Source organism: Convolutriloba macropyga, chromosome 5, assembly GCF_964194025.1.
Source record: "Convolutriloba macropyga chromosome 5, txConMacr16.3, whole genome shotgun sequence".
Taxonomy (NCBI): Eukaryota; Metazoa; Xenacoelomorpha; order Acoela; family Convolutidae; genus Convolutriloba; species Convolutriloba macropyga.
This window is the reverse complement of record NC_134472.1, coordinates 11,050,790-11,074,291: the sequence shown is the minus strand read 5'-3', so window position 1 is coordinate 11,074,291 and position 23,502 is coordinate 11,050,790. Positions and strand designations below refer to the sequence as shown.

The 23,502-nt window shown below is 37.7% G+C and overlaps 1 protein-coding gene across 4 annotated transcripts in view; it reads right to left on the bottom strand.

Moving 5' to 3' along the window:
• Positions 1–23,502, bottom strand: part of LOC142339789 (proton-gated ion channel subunit pbo-5-like) — a 49,129-nt gene that overhangs the window by 5,792 nt on the left and 19,835 nt on the right. For 3 of the 4 annotated variants that reach the window (XM_075390054.1, XM_075390052.1, XM_075390053.1), the window contains exon 3: positions 11,241–11,441. In XM_075390054.1, coding sequence (XP_075246169.1) covers positions 11,241–11,441 — 201 coding nt within the window. The remainder of the gene's footprint in view (positions 1–11,240; positions 11,442–23,502) is intronic. The other variant, XM_075390055.1, reaches the window with a different exon arrangement.

Below are 23,502 nucleotides of genomic sequence, written 5' to 3'. Positions count from 1 at the left end.
GGAAAGCTTGCAAGATGAGAAATCTAATCAGGGCACCATCAATCCATAGTCTGCACGATCTAATCAACAACTTGCAGAGAAAAATTGAGAAAAAAATATTTTTCAGATATGCATATGTACAAACGTAACTGTGTGGTGTGTGTATGTGTATATGTGGTGTGTGTGTGTGTGTGTGTGTGTGGGTGTGTGTGTGTGTATGTGTGTGTGTGTGTGTGGGTATGTGTGTGTGTTCTCAATGGAAATCAGTTGTGCGATTCTCAAGGCTCGGAATATATATCTTTTCGCTCTGCTCATATGATATTCTACAAATTCACAAATATATTCAGTTTCTTTTGGGGGTCTTTCAGGACATTGAGTAATAAGAGCTCTGAAAGCCGCTTGAAATATTTGTTTCAGTTGAAAACTGCTAAAAAATCATCCACCGACTTGAACATGCTGTGTTGTGAGCATACATCTTGGAATTCTGGAGCTTTGAAAAAATAAAGCCAAGAATCATAATTCTTCTCCCCAGACCTGTAATATTTTACCGGCAGAGAATTCTTTTCCCCAACATTCCTACAATTTTTGAGGCATATTTTCTCCAACATTCTTACTTTTTGTGAACACTTTCCGATCATTTCTTAAATAACATTCAGTACTTCGACGCAACCTTGAAGTCTTGTTTCAATAATATTTTACCTACTCTTTTTCAGTTTTGACACTTGTCCTCAAACTAAGCACAGTGTGGACTGTTTTCTAACGAAAAGAAAGATTATCGTGATGTTTTATGATGCTTTTTCACTGCAATCCATACAAAACAGTTTTAAACAAACCTATCTATGACTTAATTGAAGATTTAGTTTAAAACAAGGAAAATTTTCAAAACCACAAAAATTCACGCTGCATTTGGTACATAAGAGTTACTGCAATACAGTTTTCCATTGCAATAAGAGGAACTTAAATAAATCTGGCCACCCGTACATTGTCTGATTTCAGTAGCAAAAAGCAGGAATTTTCATTTGTTTTTAATTAATATGACCGTAAATCCGATCATTTATATCATCTAATAGAAGCTTTTTGCTATTTTTGCTACTGAAAGTTTACCATTTTCCTGCACGTCGTGAACTTTTTACTGAGGCTTTTTAAGCAAAAAATAATTTAATGATTCTTCTCATCCGAAATATTATAATCCAACTGTGGTCATTTTCCGGTCAAAAATGAATTTGAAAACATCGATTGGGGGTAGCATTTTATTGTTTATACTTTGGTTTCAGTTTAATGACAGTTTGTTGGCGCCACTTCAGATCAGCTAGAAAAGCCATCAGACAGCAAGAAATAACTTTTGAAACTGAAAAAACTTAGAATTTGTCAAAACTCAAAAATGGTCAAAAATGAAAAATTTTACAAGTTGGTACCGAAAATCTGTACACCCCCCGATTTTGGGAAGCCAAAACCCGAGCAACCCGAGGTTATGGCAGACGGTTAGGGTTACCTCTAAGCTATTCATGGACCCAACGAACATTATTGCATCAGACCCACAAGTGTGCCTATTAGCACTTATATGGTGCAAAATTGGCATTTTTTGATATTTTGTCATTTATTGCTAAATTTCTTAAGTTGTTTATTTTATGATACTTTAGATGATCATTAAAGGTCAAATACCGTGCATTCGAGGCATTTAGAGCTACGTAATAACCATCCGTGCTTATGTCAACAAAAGTAAATATTGCAGTAATTTGACATTTACTATGTAAACAATGACATAAATCATTTTCTTGATTAATCAATCAGAAACAAGTAATGATGATGTTATAAATGATAAATATTTGATTATTTACTTTAACCCAATTGTTTGAGTAGTGAAACCGTATTGTATTTAGAACCATTAGAAACTGTTACAAAGAGCAGTTGGCTCTCAGATAGACTAAAATTTGATTCTTTAACAACTTTAGTCTTTTTGTTAAGTTTGCTAGATCTTAAGATCTTGCGAGTTATAAGTTAGTTGAGCCTACTTAACGAGAAGTTTGCAACATTACTAGCTACTAGCTGAAGCCTTACAAACTTCAGCACGAGATTGAACATAGACTATCACTAAGGATTTTCTTAACTTCAATCAACAAAACTAAAGTTACAGTCCTTTAATACGTGCGAGCGACTAATTATTTCTGCGAGATCGTTAGTCAATCGAACCCAGTGAAGAACCAGGCCGGCGTAAAACTCGAGAACCAGGCTGTGATATATCGGTTCCGCTGAGATTCTTGAGCAGCCGCAACATTTGGTCCGCCGACCCGGAAAACATCAACAGCAGTGACACGAACAGAAAGGAATCTTCGATTCAACCTGGTGGACCAAAACACAACCTGCAACGATGGCCAGCAAAAGTCCCAACAGACACTGGAAGACAGCTGATTGGAAGGCGAGTGGTCAACTCAAGACGTTAGAGAAAGAGCAAGCTGACCTACTCAAGTCCTTTTCCAGACACCTCAACGAGCTGGAAGGCTACCTGACACAAAACAAAACAATGACAGCCAAAGGTGCTTATCGATGTTTCTTCGAGACGTACGACAACTTGGAAGACAACCGACAACAGCAAAGGTTACTTTTAAAACCAAAGTATTTTGAAAGCTTTGATAATGACACCAAGCGTATGTTAGAAGAAAAGAGAAAGGTTTTGCGATGGGTAGTTGACAAAATACCAGATCTCCAAGATATTGAAGATTTTCGCGCAGTAGTTGTCGACTACCGGAAAGACACATTGCGATTGTACCAATTATGGGAGGATTCTGATCAAATCGAGGACGAAAGGTTAGAACTCGAAAAGAAATTGAAAGCAGAAAATTTAAGCGACTCCGAAAGACAGATACTGTGTGATCAGGTGGAACGGTTAAAAGAAAAGTTAGATGAAATTTGCGCAAAAGCTTTTCCAATGATGAAGACCGAACACTGTCACCAAGGGTTGGCGAATTTCAGTAATCTTAGGAGTCACTATGAAGACTTGCTGAAACAGTATAGGTTCAGCAAGGATTGTGGAAATCAAACATCTTTAGTGTCCACTACATCGGCTGGTGACAAAGACCCAAACGACGAAACTGTAATTGATACAGAAAATGGAGCCATAGAAAACGCTAAGGAGAACGCCGAGGTCCCTTCCAAGCATTCTGCTACACATGGAAGCAGAAAACAACCCAGTATCGCCAACTCGCGATCATCGAGAAGGCGACAGATCGAAGAAATGGAGCTCGAAAACCTGAGAGCAAAGAAAGAAACAGAACAACGACTGAGAGAGCGTCAGTTGGAGTTAGAGCAGGAGCGTGAAGAAATAGAACTTCGTCGCCAGCAAGAAGAGTTACGTTTACAACAACAACAGCAACAACAACAACAACGAGAACAAGAGTTACGCTTACAACAGCAACAACAAGAACAGGAGTTACGTCTAAAGATGCAACAGCAAGAAGACGAACTGCGTTTTCGACAGCATGAGCGAGCTCTGGAAAACGAAAGAAGGAAAGCAGAGGAAGAAGAAGAACAAAGACGTATGAAACTTGAGCTCACCAAAGGAAGCTCACGAGCGTCCTGATCAGTGGCAGATGAGATAGAAAGTGTCGCATCAAAACGAAATCAAGAAAGAATAGAGAGGTGGGCAGAAGCAGGGGCTCAACAGTCTGTCCCTCAACGACCCCCATCTCCAAATGTTGTTATCGACCCTCCAACGAATGTCACTAAGGACAGAGCTGACAAACGTTTCAGCAACTACCCGAAAGTTACCCCACTGTTCCAACCGGGCGAAGGCCTTTTCTCAACGCAACTGACTGAACCGAGCATTCTCAAGAAACCAGAAGTCCGTAAACCAATTAGAGTAACGGACCCACCAGCACCGCCGTTGACAAGGACGACGTTTCAGCAGCAGCGAACGTCAGCATTTCACGACAGAAACAGGAGTCAGAGTCCCAATAACAACTTTCGGAACAGGTCTGCCGAGAGCAGAAACAGGAGCACAATGAATGACACCACTTCCCAGGTCATTTACCAACCAGTACCAAGCAGTGGTGCCAATGGCTTGCCAAAACTAAAACTGACTGAGTTTTCAGGAGATCCTCTGGAGTGGCCAGAGTGGTCAGGTCTTTTTGATGTTGTTGTTCATCAAAAGCCAATCAGCGATACAGAAAAGATGCAATACCTCAAGACCAGTCTCACGGGTCAAGCAAAGGCAGCAATATCGGGAATGGGATTCAGCTCGCAATCATACTATCACGCTTGGTATATACTCTGTGAGAAGTATGGCAGATCAGATTTCATAGTCAACGCGCAGTTCAAGAAAATACTAACTCATCCTCCAGTTCGACATGACGATTCTACGAGCATTGTCAAATTCGCAAATGTGGTTACAAATGTGGTGAACACCTTGACCCAACTTGGATACACATCAGACCTAGAAGCAGAAGCAGTGCTAAGTTCGACAACCAGAAAACTTTCTCCGCAACTGAGAGAACAGTGGTTGCAGTATATGCAAGATCGTCGACTACTGAGAGGTAACCTGATTATTTTCAAAGAGTGGCTTGCCTCCAAAGCTGCAATTCATGAGAACTTGTTAGCACAGACAAACTCGTCGTTTGACAGAAACAAATTTCAAAGCCGTGATAAACCGAAGACGAGTACCTTTGCTTCAAACGCTGAAGAGTCAAGCAAACCCAAGAATTTTGAATGTCCCTTCAAAGACGGGCAACATCCTATTTGGACGTGTGAAAAGTTTAAGTCACTGAAAGTAAATGAACGACGAGAGCATGTTCAGAAGTTCCGACTGTGTTTCAATTGTTTGAAACCAGGTCACATGTCAAAGGACTGCAGAAGCAGGACCTGCAGCGTACCCAGCTGTGGAAGGCGGCACAACAGGTTTTTGCACAGCGACCTACCGAAGAAGGAAACTACAAAGAATGTCTCAGATGCTACAAGAGCAGTAGCAACTAACATCACCCAAGGAGGACTTCCAGTGGTACGAATCAAGCTGACAAGCAGAGACTTAAGTCTAAATGTACTAGCGATGTGTGATTCGGGATCCTCAATTTCATTTGTGGACAAATCAGTGGTGTCAAAACTCCAACTCCAAGGCAGAAAAGCATCTTTATCAGTAGCAGGGATCCATGGATCACAGGATGTAAAGACTGAAATAGTGCCGATAGCTGTTTCAGCACATGAGAAGTCTCGACCATTGACGACAGTGCAGTTCTACGTACACGAAAAACTGAAATTGGTGGACCAGATTGTGGAGCTGCAAGAATTGAAAGACCGTTACCCACATCTGAGGAATTTGCCAGATCAGAGCTACAATCTAAACGAAGTTCAAGTGATTCTTGGACAAGATTGCTACGACATTCATCACCCTTTTGAATTCAAGAAGTCAGAAGACAAAGCTGCACCATGGGCAGTGAAATCAAGGATTGGTTGGGCTTTAAGTGGACCCCTACCAGCGAAGCAAGCAGCAACTCTTGCGACCACAGCAACATCAATTGCAGACGATAAATTAGCGAACCAGTTGAGTAAGTGGTGGGATATCGAGTCCTACGCTTCAAACTGCGATGTCACTGGACATTCGAAAGAAGAACAACGAGCAATCAAGACGTTGGAACAAACAACCCGTTTCAACGGTGAAAGATACGAAGTTGGACTTCTGTGGCGAGAGGACGAAGTGAAGTTACCAAACAACTTCTACTCTGCAATGGGCAACTCAAGTCCTTAGAACGACGCCTGCAGAAAGACGAGGCGCTAAGGAAGCGCTACCAAGAAACCATCGACACAGATGTCAACGCTGGATACGTTCGGAAAGTAGATCAAGCTGAACTGAATGAAACCAAAGACAAACTGCAATGGTATTTACCACATCATCCCGCCATAAACCCGCACAAACCCGAAAAAGTCAGAAGAGTGTGCAACGCAGCAGCAAAGTATCAAGGTGTAGCCCTAAACGACAAACTTCTATCAGGACCAGACCTGCTGCAGAGTCTGATCGGAATCATATTTCGATTCCGAGAACACCAAATAGCCTTATCAGCCGACATAGAAGCGATGTTTCTTCAAGTAGCTGTCCCAAAAGATGACAGCCGATGTTTACGATTCCTCTGGAGAGAAGATCCAGAGCGGAGAATAGAAATCTACGAGTACACACGACACGTTTTCGGGGCGAAAAGCTCGCCGACTTGTGCAAATTACGCCTTGCACCAAGTGGCGAAAGATAATGCAGTTAACGACGAAAATCTTGTCAAAGCTGTCCAGCGAAACTTCTACATGGACGACTTCCTAAAGTCAGTCAGAACCCCTCAAGAAGCAATCGAAATCTACCAGAAAGTCAGAGACATCCTCATCAAAGGTGGATTCAATTTCACGAAGTGGATAACAAGTGACGAAGAAGTCAAGTCACACATTCCAGAGACAGACAGAACAACGAAAGTCGTACAGATGCATCAGAGGGAGCAATGTGCATTGTGGCATATCTGCAAGATGAAGCAACGCTAAAACTGACATATGTAATAGGGAAATGCCGTGTGGCACCCATCAGACATATGACGGTACCGAAATTAGAACTTCAAGCCGCAGTCTACGGAGTTCGTCTCAGAAAGCAGATACTCAATGAACATGATGTCAAAATTGACAAAATCTATCATTGGACCGACTCATCAACAGTGCTACAGTGGTTACAGGCAGCGCACAAGAAACAACAAGTATTCGTTGCAAACAGAGCAGCTGAAATACTGGAAAACTCATCGATGGATCAATGGAGACACGTCAAAGGTGTTGAAAACCCTGCCGACATCGGAACCCGAGGAATGTCCATCGAAGGCCTCAAGGAGTCCGCATGGCTAAACGGGCCGGCATGGCTCCAGGCAGATGAAGAAAAGTGGCCAAAGCCGTGGTGCCAAGTGAACGAACTCGAATCTGAGCAAGTTACCAGTACTGTAGCAACAGAAACAAAACTAGAACAACTATTTGACTGGAGACGATACAGTTCCTTCAACCGAATTAGAAACTTCATTGCATGAGGTTCAGGACCAAGCAGAGGGGTATGCTCAAAGCAGACGAAATTCATCAAGCAGAGCAAATACTGTTTCGATTTGTTCAAAACGAAAGCTTCCCGAATGTTTCGAAGTCTATAGCAAACAGCAAAGAAATCTCCAAAACATTAAACATTGCCAAATTGTCACCCTTCATAGAGGAAGATGGAACGATTAGAGTGAAAGGCCGACTGAAGCATTCAAACCTTGACTACAATGCAAAACACCCAATATTGTTAACAGCAAAACATCCAGTTGTACAACTTCTGTTGGAGAAAGCACATCGAGACAACCTACATGAGGGCACAGAATATGTGAGAAACATGCTCCAACAAGAATACTGGATCATCGGACTAAGAAATGCATTAAGAAAAATCAAGTCGAGATGCATCAAATGCAGACACAGAAACGCCAACCCCATTCACCCACCGATGGCGGATCTACCCCGAGAACGACTTGATGAACATGTGTTCCCATTCACCCATACCGGAGTCGATTACTTCGGACCCTTTGAAGTCAAGTTCCTACGACGTACCTTGAAGAGATGGTGCTGCCTCTTCACTTGCCTGACAACGAGAGCAGTACACATCGAAGTTGCTCAGTCATTGGACACCGAGTCATGTCTAGCTGCAGTGGCAAGATTCATTGCAAGACGTGGCTACCCGAATACCATCATTAGTGACAACGGAACAAACTTCGTTGGAGCAGCTAATGAGCTGAAAGCATTCATGAACGAGTGGGACAAAGCTAAGATTGAAAGTGACTTAGCACAGAAAAAGATTGTTTGGAAATTCAACCCTCCCGGAGCTCCTCACTTTGGTGGAATCTGGGAAAGACTGGTTCAAAGTTGCAAGAAGGTCATGATTGCAATCTTGGACAACAGAAGCTTCACTGACGAGGTACTTAGCACAACAATGTGTCTTGTAGAGCAGACTCTCAACGCAAGACCCCTGACAGCAGTAAGTGACGACCCTGAAGATTTGACAGCACTCACACCTAATCATTTCTTGCTAGGACGAGAGAACGCGAGTGCACCATTCATGCCATCCAGTGAACGCTACCACGACCTGAGAAAATCATTCAAAACGGCTCAAGCATATGCCGACATGATCTGGAAAAGATGGACTCGCGAATATCTACCACAATGGAACCAGAGATCGAAGTGGTCAAAAGAACATGTGCGAAACCTGAAAGAAGGCGAGTTAGTGTGGCTAGTAGATGACTCTGTGAAACGCTGTGAATACAAACTGGGACGAATCATTGAGATCTTCACTGGCAACGATGGAGTTGTGAGATCAGCGAGAGTCAAAATGGCACCTGGAGAGCTAAACCGGCCAGTCGTGAAGTTAGCGCCAGTATTCTACGATGGTGTTTCCGAGATCGAAAACAGGGCTGGCGATGTTGGCGCCACTTCAGATCAGCTAGAAAAGCCATCAGACAGCAAGAAATAACTTTTGAAACTGAAAAAACTTAGAATTTGTCAAAACTCAAAAATGGTCAAAAATGAAAAATTTTACAAGTTGGGACCGAAAATCTGTACACCCCCCCGATTTTGGGAAGCCAAAACCCGAGCAACCCGAGGTTATGGCAGACGGTTAGGGTTACCTCTAAGCTATTCATGGACCCAACGAACATTATTGCATCAGACCCACAAGTGTGCCTATTAGCACTTATATGGTTCAAAATTGGCATTTTTTGATATTTTGTCATTTATTGCTAAATTTCTTAAGTTGTTTATTTTATGATACTTTAGATGATCATTAAAGGTCAAATACCGTGCATTCGAGGCATTTAGAGCTACGTAATAACCATCCGTGCTTATGTCAACAAAAGTAAATATTGCAGTAATTTGACATTTACTATGTAAACAATGACATAAATCATTTTCTTGATTAATCAATCAGAAACAAGTAATGATGATGTTATAAATGATAAATATTTGATTATTTACTTTAACCCAATTGTTTGATTAGTGAAACCGTATTGTATTTAGAACCATTAGAAACTGTTACAAAGAGCAGTTGGCTCTCAGATAGACTAAAATTTGATTCTTTAACAACTTTAGTCTTTTTGTTAAGTTTGCTAGATCTTAAGATCTTGCGAGTTATAAGTTAGTTGAGCCTACTTAACGAGAAGTTTGCAACATTACTAGCTACTGGCTGAAGCCTTACAAACTTCAGCACGAGATTGAACATAGACTATCACTAAGGATTTTCTTAACTTCAATCAACAAAACTAAAGTTACAGTCCTTTAATACGTGCGAGCGACTAATTATTTCTGCGAGATCGTTAGTCAATCGAACCCAGTGAAGAACCAGGCCGGCGTAAAACTCGAGAACCAGGCTGTGATATATCGGTTCCGCTGAGATTCTTGAGCAGCCGCAACACAGTTTAATCAAAAATTATTAGCCTAGACAAAAAGCTAAAGTGCGGTGATCAGAAGCCTTTTGATGTGATTGAAGGTGAGTGCAAATTTGATAGAATAGCTCAAATAAGGGTGATTTTTCACTTTTTGATAATCTCAAATTCACCTTAGTAAATATAACAACTTGATTCTGCCCCCTAATCCATATGAGATCGCATCCCAGACTTTGATGGTAGAGCAAATCAGCGCTGAATCAGTCTAAAGGAATTCTGTTTGTTAGCATGGCCAGTACTGTCACAACGTGTTCATTTGACAATTCAAACTGGCCAGTCTTGATTTTGAGCAAAATTTACTGCTGGAAACAATGTTCAGCCTTAAGCCCGTCAACAAGGTTTGCTTTATATGCGATTAGAACTTCCGCTTGGTTGCTTGTAACAATATATTTGCGTAGCAAGTCGTAAACGCGGGTGAACATTCATGGTAATCATACAAACCCCGGAACCTTTAAGTTGGGGTATTTGCCTTCAAAAATATCTCATGCATAAATGTGTGTATACTACTGTTGTAATTACCAGTTATAAGCAACAAAAGTATGAAATTATTCTGCTAAGATTTTAGTTCGGAATGTGAGTAATTTTCAGACCATACAGGATAAATTTATTTTAGTTGAGCTCAATGAACTCAATATATTCAAAGTGAAGAAAAACTGCACAAACCTAAAAAATTTCAGAATGCAGTGTTTCAGAATTGAGTTAGTTTTTACACTTGTAAACGCTTTTTTGTAAAAAAAAAAGGCGAAGCACGGCCACAAAATTCTTAAAAATCAGATTTTCAAAAGTAAGCTATCAGTCAATATTGATAGCTATCATGGTTCAAGAAAATTCAAAGAAGTGCAAGAAGTTGAGCCAATTTTAACTGTTTTCTTTGTATAACGGATAAAATGAATGAAAAGAAATCTGAACTACTCTTCTGATTCGGAAGAGACTGTGAAAGATAATTGTAAAGAAACCTTTGCCTTGTCTACTTTACAAAGCAATTTTCTGCGAGGAAAGATTACAAATCAGCAGTTTTAAGTCTTCTTTTAAGGGTCAGAAAACAAGATTTAGGTTTTGAAAACTGTTTATGAATTTGAAAGAAAATAAATGTTAGTAACAATTTTTGTATTTTTCTGTCAGTTCTTTTCTATTTCATCATTGGACAAACGCCAACAGACGCTAACCTTAGCAACTGCGTTAAAATTTTTCTGAGAAAATTGTCCTATTGAGCAAAAAATGTTCGTGGACCGTTTGGTTTCGAAATATGTTTTAAAAATCAATTAAAAAGTTCAAAGCCTAGCAGATAACAATATTGAAGGACAAAAAGCTGCTACAGTTGGATTTTTAGCAAAGCTTATTAGGCTGGTAAAGCTATTATTTTTTTTGGACACAGCTCAGACAAAGACATAAAAAGCAAAAAAAATGATAATAATTAATAGATCCAGCTAATCGGATCTAAATGAGGGAGCAATCTGTTTGCTTCAAACTCTTAAAGTCCAAAAGACATCTGCGTGTCAAAACGATATTTTTGTAAGTAATATATCAATTAAAGATTTCCGCGGTCGGGCGATCAAATCAAATTTGTTAAGTTCAATATATGTCTTCTGTGCAAAAATATACATTTGAACAGTTTCTAAAAATATCTGAAAAGTTTTTTTGATATTGATATAACAATTGATTGCCGTTCAATTTTCGGCTATCGGAAATTAACCCAAATTCCGATCATGATGAAATTTTCCACTAAATTAAGTGTTAAATTGATGATTTATTTTAAAAAATTTAATGTATCAGAGTTGATGATCAGACTATTTGACTTACCAAGATAATATACACCTGTTGGGCCCATGGGTGCCATACTGAAGTTGCATTTCTGTTCATCAAACGGGAATTGTTGAACATTAAACTCACATGTAATTTTGGCCACAAGGGACGAAGCCTGCAGCAAGACCCAACCATTGTAATCAATTGACACCAGGTCAAACTCAAAGCTCTTTTCCAACTTTATAGCACCATAGACAGCTGAAATGAAACAAGGAAGCTCGGTAATGTGCGTTTGTACATACAGTTCCGACTCCGCCCATCCACATTTTTGGCATAGATGTCTACCAAATGAGGAACAGATAGAAAACCGCCAAAAATTCAAGTGTTTTTCAAAAAAATTGTGTATGAAGAAAAAGATTGCTTCCAACGCAAATAAATCGGTGGAGTAAAAAATGCCGCATCAGATTGATGAGGTCAGCCATTATTAAGAAAGAAAGTCAAGACAAACAACAAAATCAAACAACAAAAACAACAAACTTTAATTACATCCAAAATTTTATGCCCACTTAAAAAAACTTGTTAACAATGTCAAAATAGCGCCAGATAAAACCGAAACGAAACAAAATAACTTTTATTCCACTAGAAAAGATATGGGACCACTCCATTATAAGGCTCGGTAACAATTAACAAAAAAGAACAAAAAAGAGCAAAATTAAAAAAAAAATTGATTATATTTTAAAAACCGTTAACTTCAAAGTAATGAAAGCCATTAGATAGCAATTGAAAACATCCATGCTTATGATCCCATACGCCTCTATAGGAAGGCATTAAGATCTGTCATTATTAAACTTCTTATGCGTTTACAAAAAGAACAATAAGTAGAGACAACAAACAAAAATTCAATTAAAACTAGCGAGAAAGCGCTGTTGAAGCCGTAAAGCCATTTTGCCCCTCAAAATATGTTCTATTGGGCCTTCTTGGAACGCCATTAATGTGGTATGCGACCTCTACTTAATGAGAACAGGTTAAAAAAGACAAAAAATTAGAAAAAAGGGCAAAATTAAGTAATACTTTTGTGTTTTTCGAAAACCATTATTTTTAAAGTCACGAAAGCCCTTAGCTACAAAATGAAATAATTGAATAGGTTGTTTATTCGTCCATGGGCAGTGATTGAGACCTTTTACTAGTTAGAATATGTCTCTCTGAAATTTGTCAAGTAAAGACAAAATATAACTATTAGTTTACTTTTTTTTTTGCGAAAAACACGTGTCGAAACCAGTTTTTTCAACAATTCTTCATTATCAATAAATTTTGTGCACTTGCAACTTCAGTCGACGACATTATTGTCATATGTAATCTGTCATTAACGAGACTAGGTAAAACATATACAAAAAAATGACAAAATATGAAATTGAAATGTGTTTTTTTAACAATTGTTTTCAAAGTCATGAAAGCCATCAGCTATCTACACAAATCCGAAAATAGGCACAATTATTCCTCCATAAGGAGCCAACGAGACCAGTTTTTGTCCAAAAAATTTTATAGGACCAAAAGATAAGGTAAAAACGACAGTCGAAGACCAATGTTAACAAATTTAGTTAAATTCCTCGAGAAAGGGGCGTCGAAGTCATTAAAAAACTAATCTCTGCCTATAAGGATTTTCATATGTTCATTTTTGCTTTATTTTGAACGCCAATAATTTAATTTGTCAACTCTCTTAATTATAATAATGTGAAAAAACGAAGAGAACGTGAAAAATGGACCAATGCTTAAAAATAAAAAAAAATTGTGAAATCTTTTAAAAATCAAAGCTAGTAACCCATGACCTATCTCGTAAAACGTCAAAAAAAGAAATTTATTCCATTAGTAGGAAATGAAAGAATAAGAAGCATTCTTCCTTTGCTGACACTAAATTACAAGTTGACCAAATTAAAACAAAAATAGTGGCTAATTTCAATAAGCCATTGTTTATTCAAAAACCAATCATTTTTAAAAATCAAAACGAACGTAGTTTTTCGAGCATGGAAACTAATGCTTTAGTTTGGAACTGCTGCGGAATCCAATTGGACCTATCAGCAGTGATCTTTGATTTGAATTGTTCTGTACTTTAATTAACATAAAAAAAGATCAATTTTTTTTTACAAAAAGACCAACTGATTACAATCCGAACTATTTTTTGGATTGTAACAGTCCAACATAGGACCAAAACCAGTCTTGCTATTGCTGTTTGTCGACTGCCAGACTACTCTCAATGGAAGTGGAAGTAGCACTAGCTCCCTTTGTGGCTTAAAAAAATTGTGTTTTTGTGTTTTTGGGTTTGTTCTGGCAAATTTTATCAAAGCTTACTAAGGAAGATTATTTCGGACAATTTTGGATGAAAAAAGCTGAATTTTGAAAAAATTAGCCAAAATTTTTGCCAAGAAAATTAAATCAAAATAGTCAATAATACTGTTTTGTTTTTAAGGAATGTCAACACTACTACTGTAGACAATTTTATATATTTCAGCGAAATTGACAAAATTTTAGGCAATAAATCCGGGAAATGTGAATAAAAATAACCTAAACAGGTCTAATATTCACCAAAATCCACAATAACTCGCTACTAAAAACGAAATTCAAAAAACTCTTTTATATTCCATATTACTCTGGACGGGCATTTTAATAATACCACTCACAACTCTCTACGATGACTATATCGAGCAGTAAAAGTTGCCTGAACAAAAAATACACGTTTTAGTATATAGTTTCTCCCCCTTCAAGAGGCGGTGTTGGAGTAAAAAACTGTTGAAATTTCGAAAACATTATTGTACTCTTTTCTTGTAAAATAAGGAACCAAATTTGGTATTGAGTAAAATCAGCTGCTTGTCTCAATTCTTACCCATCAGTTAATTCTTATCTTCACATATATCATTAACCGTAGGATTATGATTCTTGTTTCTATGCAATCAAATTTTCTTGTGAATCTGACTGACACCTATTTTGATTGAAAAAAACATGCTGGACTATTGATACTCCCAGATTGTTGTGAAAAAACAAATCGTCGTTGGAATATATCTGAAAACGAGACTCAAGTTTTAAACATTTTTTTTCAATTTTGAAAGGTTTTGAATTCTTGCAATCTTCGTCGTCTCCATTATCAAAGAATCTTGGTTTATATTTATCAAAAATTTTGCTGATTATTTCTTATAGCCAATCTTAATGTTTTCACCGATCTCTGGCGTTTCTTCCTCTCTCCCTCAACCTTTTAACTACTGTTTTTTAATTTCCTCGCGTTAATGAACTGGGCTCAAGTACCCTAATGATGGATGACATTGCTTACAAAAAAATTCCCCTCTCATTGAGTGAGTTCAATAAAAATTCGGGCTTGTTTCTAATTCATCAAGAGATTGATTCAACACAAGCATCTAGGAAAAGTTATCTTCAAATTGCGTCCCACACAATCGGGTTGCTGATTATCAGACAAGTTGAACTAATTGCTCTGTTCAACTACGGGGCTCGCGACAACAGCATATTAGCTGATCCTCGTATGATGACAGAAAGTGACTGAACTGCTCTGTTGAATGCAATGGAATGTTCCACTGACTGATGAGTCTTCGACATACCGCCCAAAGCTTCGATTGCCAGAGGTACGAACAAAATTCCTTTGTTGAGGACAGCTATTTACTGAGCATATTTTCGAGCTTCAGCAGCTTCAATTGCATAGCCAGACTTCTCTGCCGCATGAGAAATAATGTTCGGTTGCAGAGAGGAAGTCACGGTTATGTATGGAGCAGCAGATTGGCCAGATTTCCAGGAAGGCAGATAGTCGTCGCCTGGGCGTGAGTTGTTTTCCGCAATGAGTTTGCGTTTTTCAATTACTGGAGACAAATTAGCAGCTGAAGAGGCGGAAGCTATGCGATCGCGAATTCTATCGTGCCGTGAAATCGCATTTCCCCTTCCATGGCAGGCAACTGCATGGTCAACAAATGTGTCCAACGTACCTGACTTGCCAAAAGGACTATTTTTTTTATCATAAACCGCGATCCCGAGTCTGTACTTGACACTGACTTGAATTTCTTAAGCCAAAAGATGTAGACCTATAACGGGAATTGGAGGCGCGGCAAGCCACGCGCCGCAATGAGGCAAGCATAGTGATTGGAGTCTTGCTTTTTCCCTGTTTGATGTTTGATTTCTTATTATGGCAGCAAGCTTTTCTTTATCAAGTGCTTCTTGGATCTTCTTTTGTGTGTGCGAAAGTAGATTGAACGGTTCCAGACTCTGGTGTTAGTCTTTAAACGTGTCACTTTTTGAGGTACTTTTACTTGTTATGTTGTTGACCAGCTCGTCTGAGGCTAAAAATGAGCCCACAACCGCACTTTTGTTTTGCTCTTGTGACTGTCTGACGCCTAGTCCCGACAAACCGATAGGTAAGGAAGACTGTTTCCATGCGTCATCATCAATAATTGAGCCATTAATTTGATCCAACACTTCTCTTTGGCCGTCATCGAAACTTTCCAATACTTCGAGCATCTCGTTTGATGGAGTGTTAGTTCGTAAAGAGTATATTGTTTTGGAATTCCCAAACAGTAACGAAGGATATCCAATGCACATTGAGGATCGTTGAGGTGATGTAAATTGTCCAGCATAAATAAAATTTTTTGAACTCTGCTCGTCAAACAAGAAGCGACAGAGTCTTTTGAACCAACTGCAACACCCAGAACTTCAAAACCGTTTCCCAAATTCCATTTAACTGCCTGATCAACTGCGGGTAAATCTTTGTTGACCAAAGCTCACATTTGTCTTTTCTCAAGATAAGGCCTCTCTTAGGGCCTTCATTGGCTAGGATTTCAAGCGTTTGTTCGATCTGATCTTCAGACCCAGCAATAAACCCATCATCTAGGTACCAAGTGTGCTGTAATAAACCAGGAATTGAAGTCTTGATCTTCTTTATGATTGACCATAACGTCAAGGACAACAATAACAGTCCCAACGCATCACCCTGCTGAACACCCGGTTCACTCTGGACGATTGAATTGTTATAAAAGAGTGGTATGTGCTTTTGTTAAGTTTGAACGCTTGTGTGTTGCTTGTGTTAAGTGTAAACAATTGACTGAGTTAAAAGTGTTTTGGAAATCAATTTGAAGTCTGCTTTTGTCCGTCTGAGCACTAACAATGTTATCGTATGTAATTTTTGACGAATGAATGATTGCTTCAGTGTCTCCGCTAATGCCAACTCCCAATTGCAAACAATCAAATAGCTCAATTGCTCCTGATTTAGCTTCACTTATCAAACATTTTGCTATGAGGCGTCGCAACACTTCGCCAACTGCTATCAAACGCAACCCACCTTTCTTTTTGGATAAAGCCATGAGTGAAGCGCAGCAGAGTGCTTTAGAAATAAAAGCTGGAACGAGTCTCCGGCTACCAAAGTTTATAAACTTTGTTATGGCTTTCAGGGCAAACTCGGAACGATCAGGTGCAGTGCAGTCCACTGCGTGCTGAAGATGTTCTGGAAACATCTTAGAGTGACCGGCTGCAGTGTGCTTGCTGAATGTCTTCAGTTGTTCATAAACTACGTTTGCACTAAATTGGAACGCATTGGATGCAGTATCGTCAAGTAAACTGACAACAGCTAACGGTGCTTTCGGGTGTAACTTTTCCAGTGCTTTGAATGGAGCTTTGTTATTGGGTGCCAGACCTTCAGAAGCTAAGACTTTAGCAGCTCCGCAAAATTGGCCTTGTAGGCACAACTTTTATGCTCTGACCGATATTTCTTCAATGCTTTTAGTTCTCTGTCTTTTTGATTGTTTCAAGAAGACTGCTTCTGACAAAGCATCCAGTATTCACCGGCGTTTCAACGATCAAAACGTACTGCAAGACGTTGGTCTTGATTGAGCTTTTGCTTTTTGCCTCCGCGGTTACAAGCACGTAGAACGCATTTTGAAACCTCAACACATTCGAGAAGAATACCTAATATCAATTGAGACCATCTTGCTCTGAATTTGATCGGAACAAAGCGACAGGTTGGCACGTACGAACTCAATATGGTCAACACTTCTGGCAATTTGTTACACTCGGACTTCATTGAGAGATCAACACGTTCAAAAAAACAGTTTTTCAACTCACTAGAATCAGTTGATTCACAGGAGATCAATAGATTGTCTATTTTATTTGAAAGTTCTGTATTAATTTTCCGACGGCTGCACAACTGCTTTTTGTATTTTGAATACGCCCAATTTGATTTGGAATTCAACCAAGCGTCGTGCTCTGACCCCAACCAAAATGTCTTATTTTGGTGTACCGATCGCAGTTCTCTAGTACTTGAACTCTGCAGAGTTTATCTGCGGTATCTGGCAGAAAAAGAATTGTGCCTGGAGCTACTTGAAAAAACTCTTTAAGACATACATTTTGTAACTCTTGAGTCAAACCCTTATGCATGTCTTTGCTGGTTTCAGGATTTTGTGGTTCGCTTTGTGTGCCTGCATTCTCTAATTGTTTTGCACCAATCTCGTCGAATATTGCATTGCAAAAATTTAAAAAAAATCTCAGGTTGGGCGGAATTATTTTTGAAAAACTACCCCAACAAACAAAGACTGATGTATGTTGTAAGGCGATTATTTTCACAGGCAAACCTCCCCAGAAAAATTTGGCAGCGCATTGGGCTGGAGGGGTATTAAGAACAATCTCACCGGATATTAGGCACTTCGTCTAGTCCCACAGACAGGACGCAAAAACAGGAAGCTTCTGTAAATTTCTCTTTTTTGCTTGTTGATTTCGCTTAACGAGCTAACAAAGCTAACAAAGCACGTGCTCATTCGTCGAAATTTTAAGTAATCATACTCATATTAGAATGGAGGCCCCTTGACTGGCAGATTCTCCAGTAAAGTGGCTGGCATTCTCAGAATGGTCATTTCAGAGAATCTATTGACTAAAAAGATGGATTCCCTAGTCGAACTTGCACACTTATTTTGAAAGACCTTGTAAGAATCTTACAAAAAATGCCCATTTTTTACGATTGTTGCAAGATTAGGTACCAATCTTTTAAGAGTCTTGCATTAACACGTCTATCTTCTAAGATCTTTTAAGAATCTTGCAAGACTATTGTAAGATTATTCAATTTGGTACAAGAGTCTTACAAGATTCTTATAAGATCTTACAAGATCGGCGTGTAGGGTTGACTAGAGTTAGCTAAACTTGTTAAGGATACTGTTTAACTTGTAGGAGCCTGGACTAAACTTTTGATGTAAGCTATGCATAAAATTTCTTACGGGTCAAGAGACAAAGTATTCAGAGTAATTAGTTGTTGCTGGAACCTGCAGACACTCTATGTCTTATAGGCCAGTACCAGCTGAAATTTGGTAGAACAAGTTAAACAAACAAAATTATTGAGAGTGAAGTTGAATTGAAATTTATAGTTTAAAAGCTGGAAAAGTTCAGCTACATTTTAAGAATTTTTCAACTACAACTCCAAGTCGAAATGTATTAACTGTAGCTTTATCTTTTCGTACTCTGTAGTTTTTGATGTTTGATTTCCATCAAATTTGCAACTCTTAATTTACATTCCAAAAGTCAAAAAAATAACAAAATGATTAGATATACCATATTAATTATTTTTTTCTAACTGAGGGTTGAGTGAATTATAGTTCTATAAAATTAGTTTTTAAAATATAGATTTCAGCTTTTATAAATGTCCACGTTTACAATGTATTGATGGGAAAACCAGCTATAGGTTTCTTACACGATAAGCGTTGCTTCTATCAGGGGATTAGGTTGCAAGAGTCTTACAGACGATATTTATCTTGTCCGATTTTTTCAAGTATCACACAAGATAACCGTCATCCGGCAGGATCATGCAAATGTGCTTCCTTTGAAAGAACCTCGTAAGATCATGCAAGATAACCCAACAAATCTTCTAGGGAAGATGGTAAATTTACGCGAACAATCAGTACTGTTAAATTGTAGAAATGTGCATTTTGAAGCCAAAAACGCGACAGTTTGTGCCTCTGGTAGTTTTTTTTCCTTTTCTTTGTGAAACTTATCATATGTTAGGTTGCGAGGAATTATTAGTTTTTGTAAACAACATATGATACCTCAGAGTTAATTCTTTTGATGTTTTATCGAATGTACATTTTCCATCCATCATGCCCAAAAACAAACCCATCTCAAAGTTTTTTTAAAAACACAACTGTCATGCTCAGGGTTTCTAAGTTGTCATATTGAAAGAAATCAAAGAGGGAATGGAAGCTCTCTGGCTCGCAAATTCTCCACTTTGAAATCTGCAAGGTGAGGCAACTCGCTCTTTTTTAAGAGTGTTAGCAAAAGAGAAGGCGTATCAAAACATGTTTTGGTGAAGGTTTAACAAGTAAGCGGCTACAAAAATCCGATCTTTGATTCACCGGAAAACCCTTAATGGTTTTTAGAACAGGTTTTCAGTGTATTTTGCTCCTGAGAGTAGCCCGTCACGCATAATATGCTGGATTAAACCGATGTAATTAATTTTGTATTACCTCATATAGGCTAAGTTCAGCTGTAATATAGTAGAGGAGTACTAAATTTTAACAAAATATATGAAGTATTTCGATATGAAATTTCTATATTAGAAACTACTCAACAAATATAGCTGTAATTTGTAAAATTTTCTATATCAACGTTTGGTTAAAGTGTAGCTACTTCGTGCATTTCTCCAAACTGGCAGTCTTCTTTAAATTCTGATGCCAATTTTCCAAAGAGTAACTTAACATACTTGTTCATTGATAACGTTTTATTTTCAATATAACAGTGCGTCATCTGAAAGTTACTTTGAGTATTATAACTCAAAGTATAATTATAACTATAGTTTTATAACTCGTCATTATAACTATAGTTTTTTAGCAATTCAAATACTCTGAATGAAGTTCAGTTAAACTTCTTCACTTACCGGAAGAAAAAACATATTCACTTACATGAAACGTTCACGTAGCTTTGCCTTACCTTATCTTACCTCAACTTTACATGAAAATTACCTGCAAACTTAAGTGGACACCATCTGAACATTAACAGAGTATACCGTAAATTTACCTGAAAAATACACCTGAAAACTTAAGGTAAAGTTATCGAAGAAATACTTAAAATACCGACCATTTCTCACATTTACTTGAAACAAGTATTCAAATACGTCATTGATGGTTCAGTTGATATGAAACTGTCTGTTTTGAACCAAGATCTTTTGTCAATGAGATGAACTCATAAGAAAATCTGATCTTGGAATGAATCAATTTTTTCAAGAGCACCATTTTTTCTAACGTTATTGGACGCCTATCTTGCAAGATCTAGTAAGGTTCTTGAAAGAGAAGTGTCATTTGCACAAACTTTGCACGATATTGCTTGATAATAGCTAGATAATAGTTGGAGTTTGTCTAGTTTGTCTATTTTCACGACTCAAAGAGGAGTATTGGAGGCGTGTCTGTTTTTGCTACGCAAGCCTCACAATATTATTTGGTAATATCAATGCAGAGCGTTAAAAAAAGTTATGGTAACTTTTTCCATTAACTCAAGTTAGGGTAAAGTTAATGTGACCGTTATCTTAACTTTACCTTAGCGACGGTTTTCCTTTAACGCCGTTAATGTGAATTTACTTTAACCTTATTTAGTGTGATGAAGTTTAAAAACAACCAAAATAAAATTTCTTTTAAGGAACAAGCCTGTTACGTAGAGACCTTTTAAAGCTACATAAAAAGTTACTTTTTATTAAGAGTCCATTTTTAAAAAATTAAACATTCACGATGTATTGAGATACAAAAGGCTTAAGAAGAAACCAACTATAGGTTTCATCTAAGATAAATGACGCTTCTTTAAGGTGGTTAGTTTGCAAGAGTCTTGGAGTCAACATTCATCTTCTCAGAATCTTTCATTCATTTTACAAGATAACCGTCGTCTTGCAACATAATTCCAGATAAGCGTTCTATGCAAGAATCTTCTTAGGATCATACAAGATGACATCAAGAGTTCTCCTTGTGAAGGGATAAAAAAAAGCTTGAGCTGGTAGGTAGACATTATTTTAGACGGCTATAATAATGTGTATTTGGGAACCAGAAGTGCGATATATTATGCCTCTGTTGTTTCTGTTTCACTCTGTGTTCGAGAAAAGAAAATGAAATACACCTCATAGTGGATTTTTAATATTTATGTTTGTTAAGGGAAACAAACTCGAAAATCATTACATAATGTTGAAAAAGCTTTGACCTGACTTCTCATTTAACTATTAAATAAAGAAGGGTACTAATCAAAGCTTTACAATGTTTCAAAAGATTTGGGTTCGGCTATCCATTCAGATTTTTGAGCAGGAGTTTCACGTTTATGACCGAATGAAGCCTTTTGAAGGTTCCAAAACATGGATCTGTCCCTTTCTTCCACTCACTCTCTCAAATATGTTTCCCGTTGTTTAGGCTACGCTTCATGCTCGACAAATCAATTCAAGGTCAAACTAAGCATTGAAGTTAGAATAGCAAAAAACGCGAAATTTAATGCTACTTTCTATTGAAGATACGTTATTTGTTCATTTTGTCGACATTTAAATTTAGTAACTATTATTAGAACGTAATCATCATACATGAAGTGAAACTGAAGCTCTCACTCGAACTACGCTACTTTTATTTTCAAGAGTTTGCAATCATCACAAACTGAGTTCGAACGGCGTAAAAAAAGCCCAATTTGGAAAGTCAGAACCGATCAATTTTGCAATTTTCATAACAATTCAAAGAGTGCAGGGCACAGTTTAATGGACTCTAAACCTCGAAATCAGTGAAATAAGTGAATCTTACAACACAGTTTTTACCAAACAATCAGAGATGCAATTTTGACATGTAAGGCAGCATAAATAGAGCTTGTAAACAATCCAAAACAAATTGAAATTTGCATTTTTGTTGTTATTAAACTGACATACTGTAGGTATTGAAGCACATTTTTGAAGGGAAATTTACTTGTTATCGTGTCTTGTTTCTTCAAATCAAATTTGTGATTGTATAGTTTTGACCTAACTTTGGCTCGTTGAGAAGAGAATTAAAATTGCTTTTCTCAAAACTCTCTTTCTGAGGATAAAAAATCCTAAGTAACAGAAACTTTGTGCGAAAAACATAGTCAGTTGCTCTTACTGTTTTTAATGAAGTCTGCTCTAGTTCGATAATGGTGTTACTGGAGACCAATAAAGAGACTAGCAACTTCGAAGTTAGAGGGTTTCTATTTCTTAACTGTTGCTTCTTTTAGCAGATTGAATCTTTGCATAGTTATAGATATAAGGATATAATTTGTAAGAGTGGGAATTTCTAATTTTTGGTTTAGAAAGTGAGTAATTAACAAAAAATCAAGCAGAAAATAATGGTTTCAGTTTGAATATTTTTGCAATCCGAGCGAAAAAAGTTTGTGGAAAAGCAAAGCTGAGCAATAATTTACTGTGACTAATTCAGTATCAAGTAATGCAACGGTAATCTACAGCGTAGCGAATAATACAGTTAAACAAAAAAACGTATTATACGGAAAGAGTAGGCGGTGTAAAGATTTCCTTGTGTGTGATAAGAGAGCAGCCGTTACATTCAGTTTACATGAAGTGAAACTGAAACTCGCACTCGAACTACGCAATTACTGTATTTTCAACAGTTCGCAATCATCACAAACTGAGTTCAAACGGCTTAGGAAAAACCCAATTTGGAATGTCATAATGGAAGAATTTTGCAATTTTGATAATAATTCAAGGAGTGCGGGGCACAGTTTAATGCATTACAAACCTCGAACTCAGTAAATTTAGAGAATCTTACGACCCAATTATTACGAACCAAACAGAGACGCAATTTTGACATGTAAGGCAGCATAAATAGAGCTTGTAAAATTATCCAAAATAAATTGAAATTTGCATTTTTGTTGTTATTAAACTGACATACTGTAGGTATTGAAGCAGAATTTATGAAGGGAAATTTACCTGTTATCGTGTCTTGTTTCTTCAAATCAAATTTGTGATTGTATAATATTGACCTAACTTTGGATCGTTGAGAAGTGAATTAAATTTGTTTTTCTCAAAATTTTCTTTCTGAGGATTAAAATGCCTAATTAAGAGAAACTTTTTGCAAAAAGTATAGTCAGTTGCTCTTACTGGCTTTAACGAAGTCTGCTCAAGTTCGATAATGGTGTTTCTGGAGACCAATAAAGTGACTAGCTAACTTCGAAGTTAGAGAGTTTCTATTTATGTTGGAGTTACATCTTGCAAGAACCCCAGCTTAACTGTTGCTTCTTTTAGCAGATTGAATCTTTGCATAGTTATAGATATAAGGATATAATTTGTAAGAGTGGGAATTTCTAATTTTTGATTTAG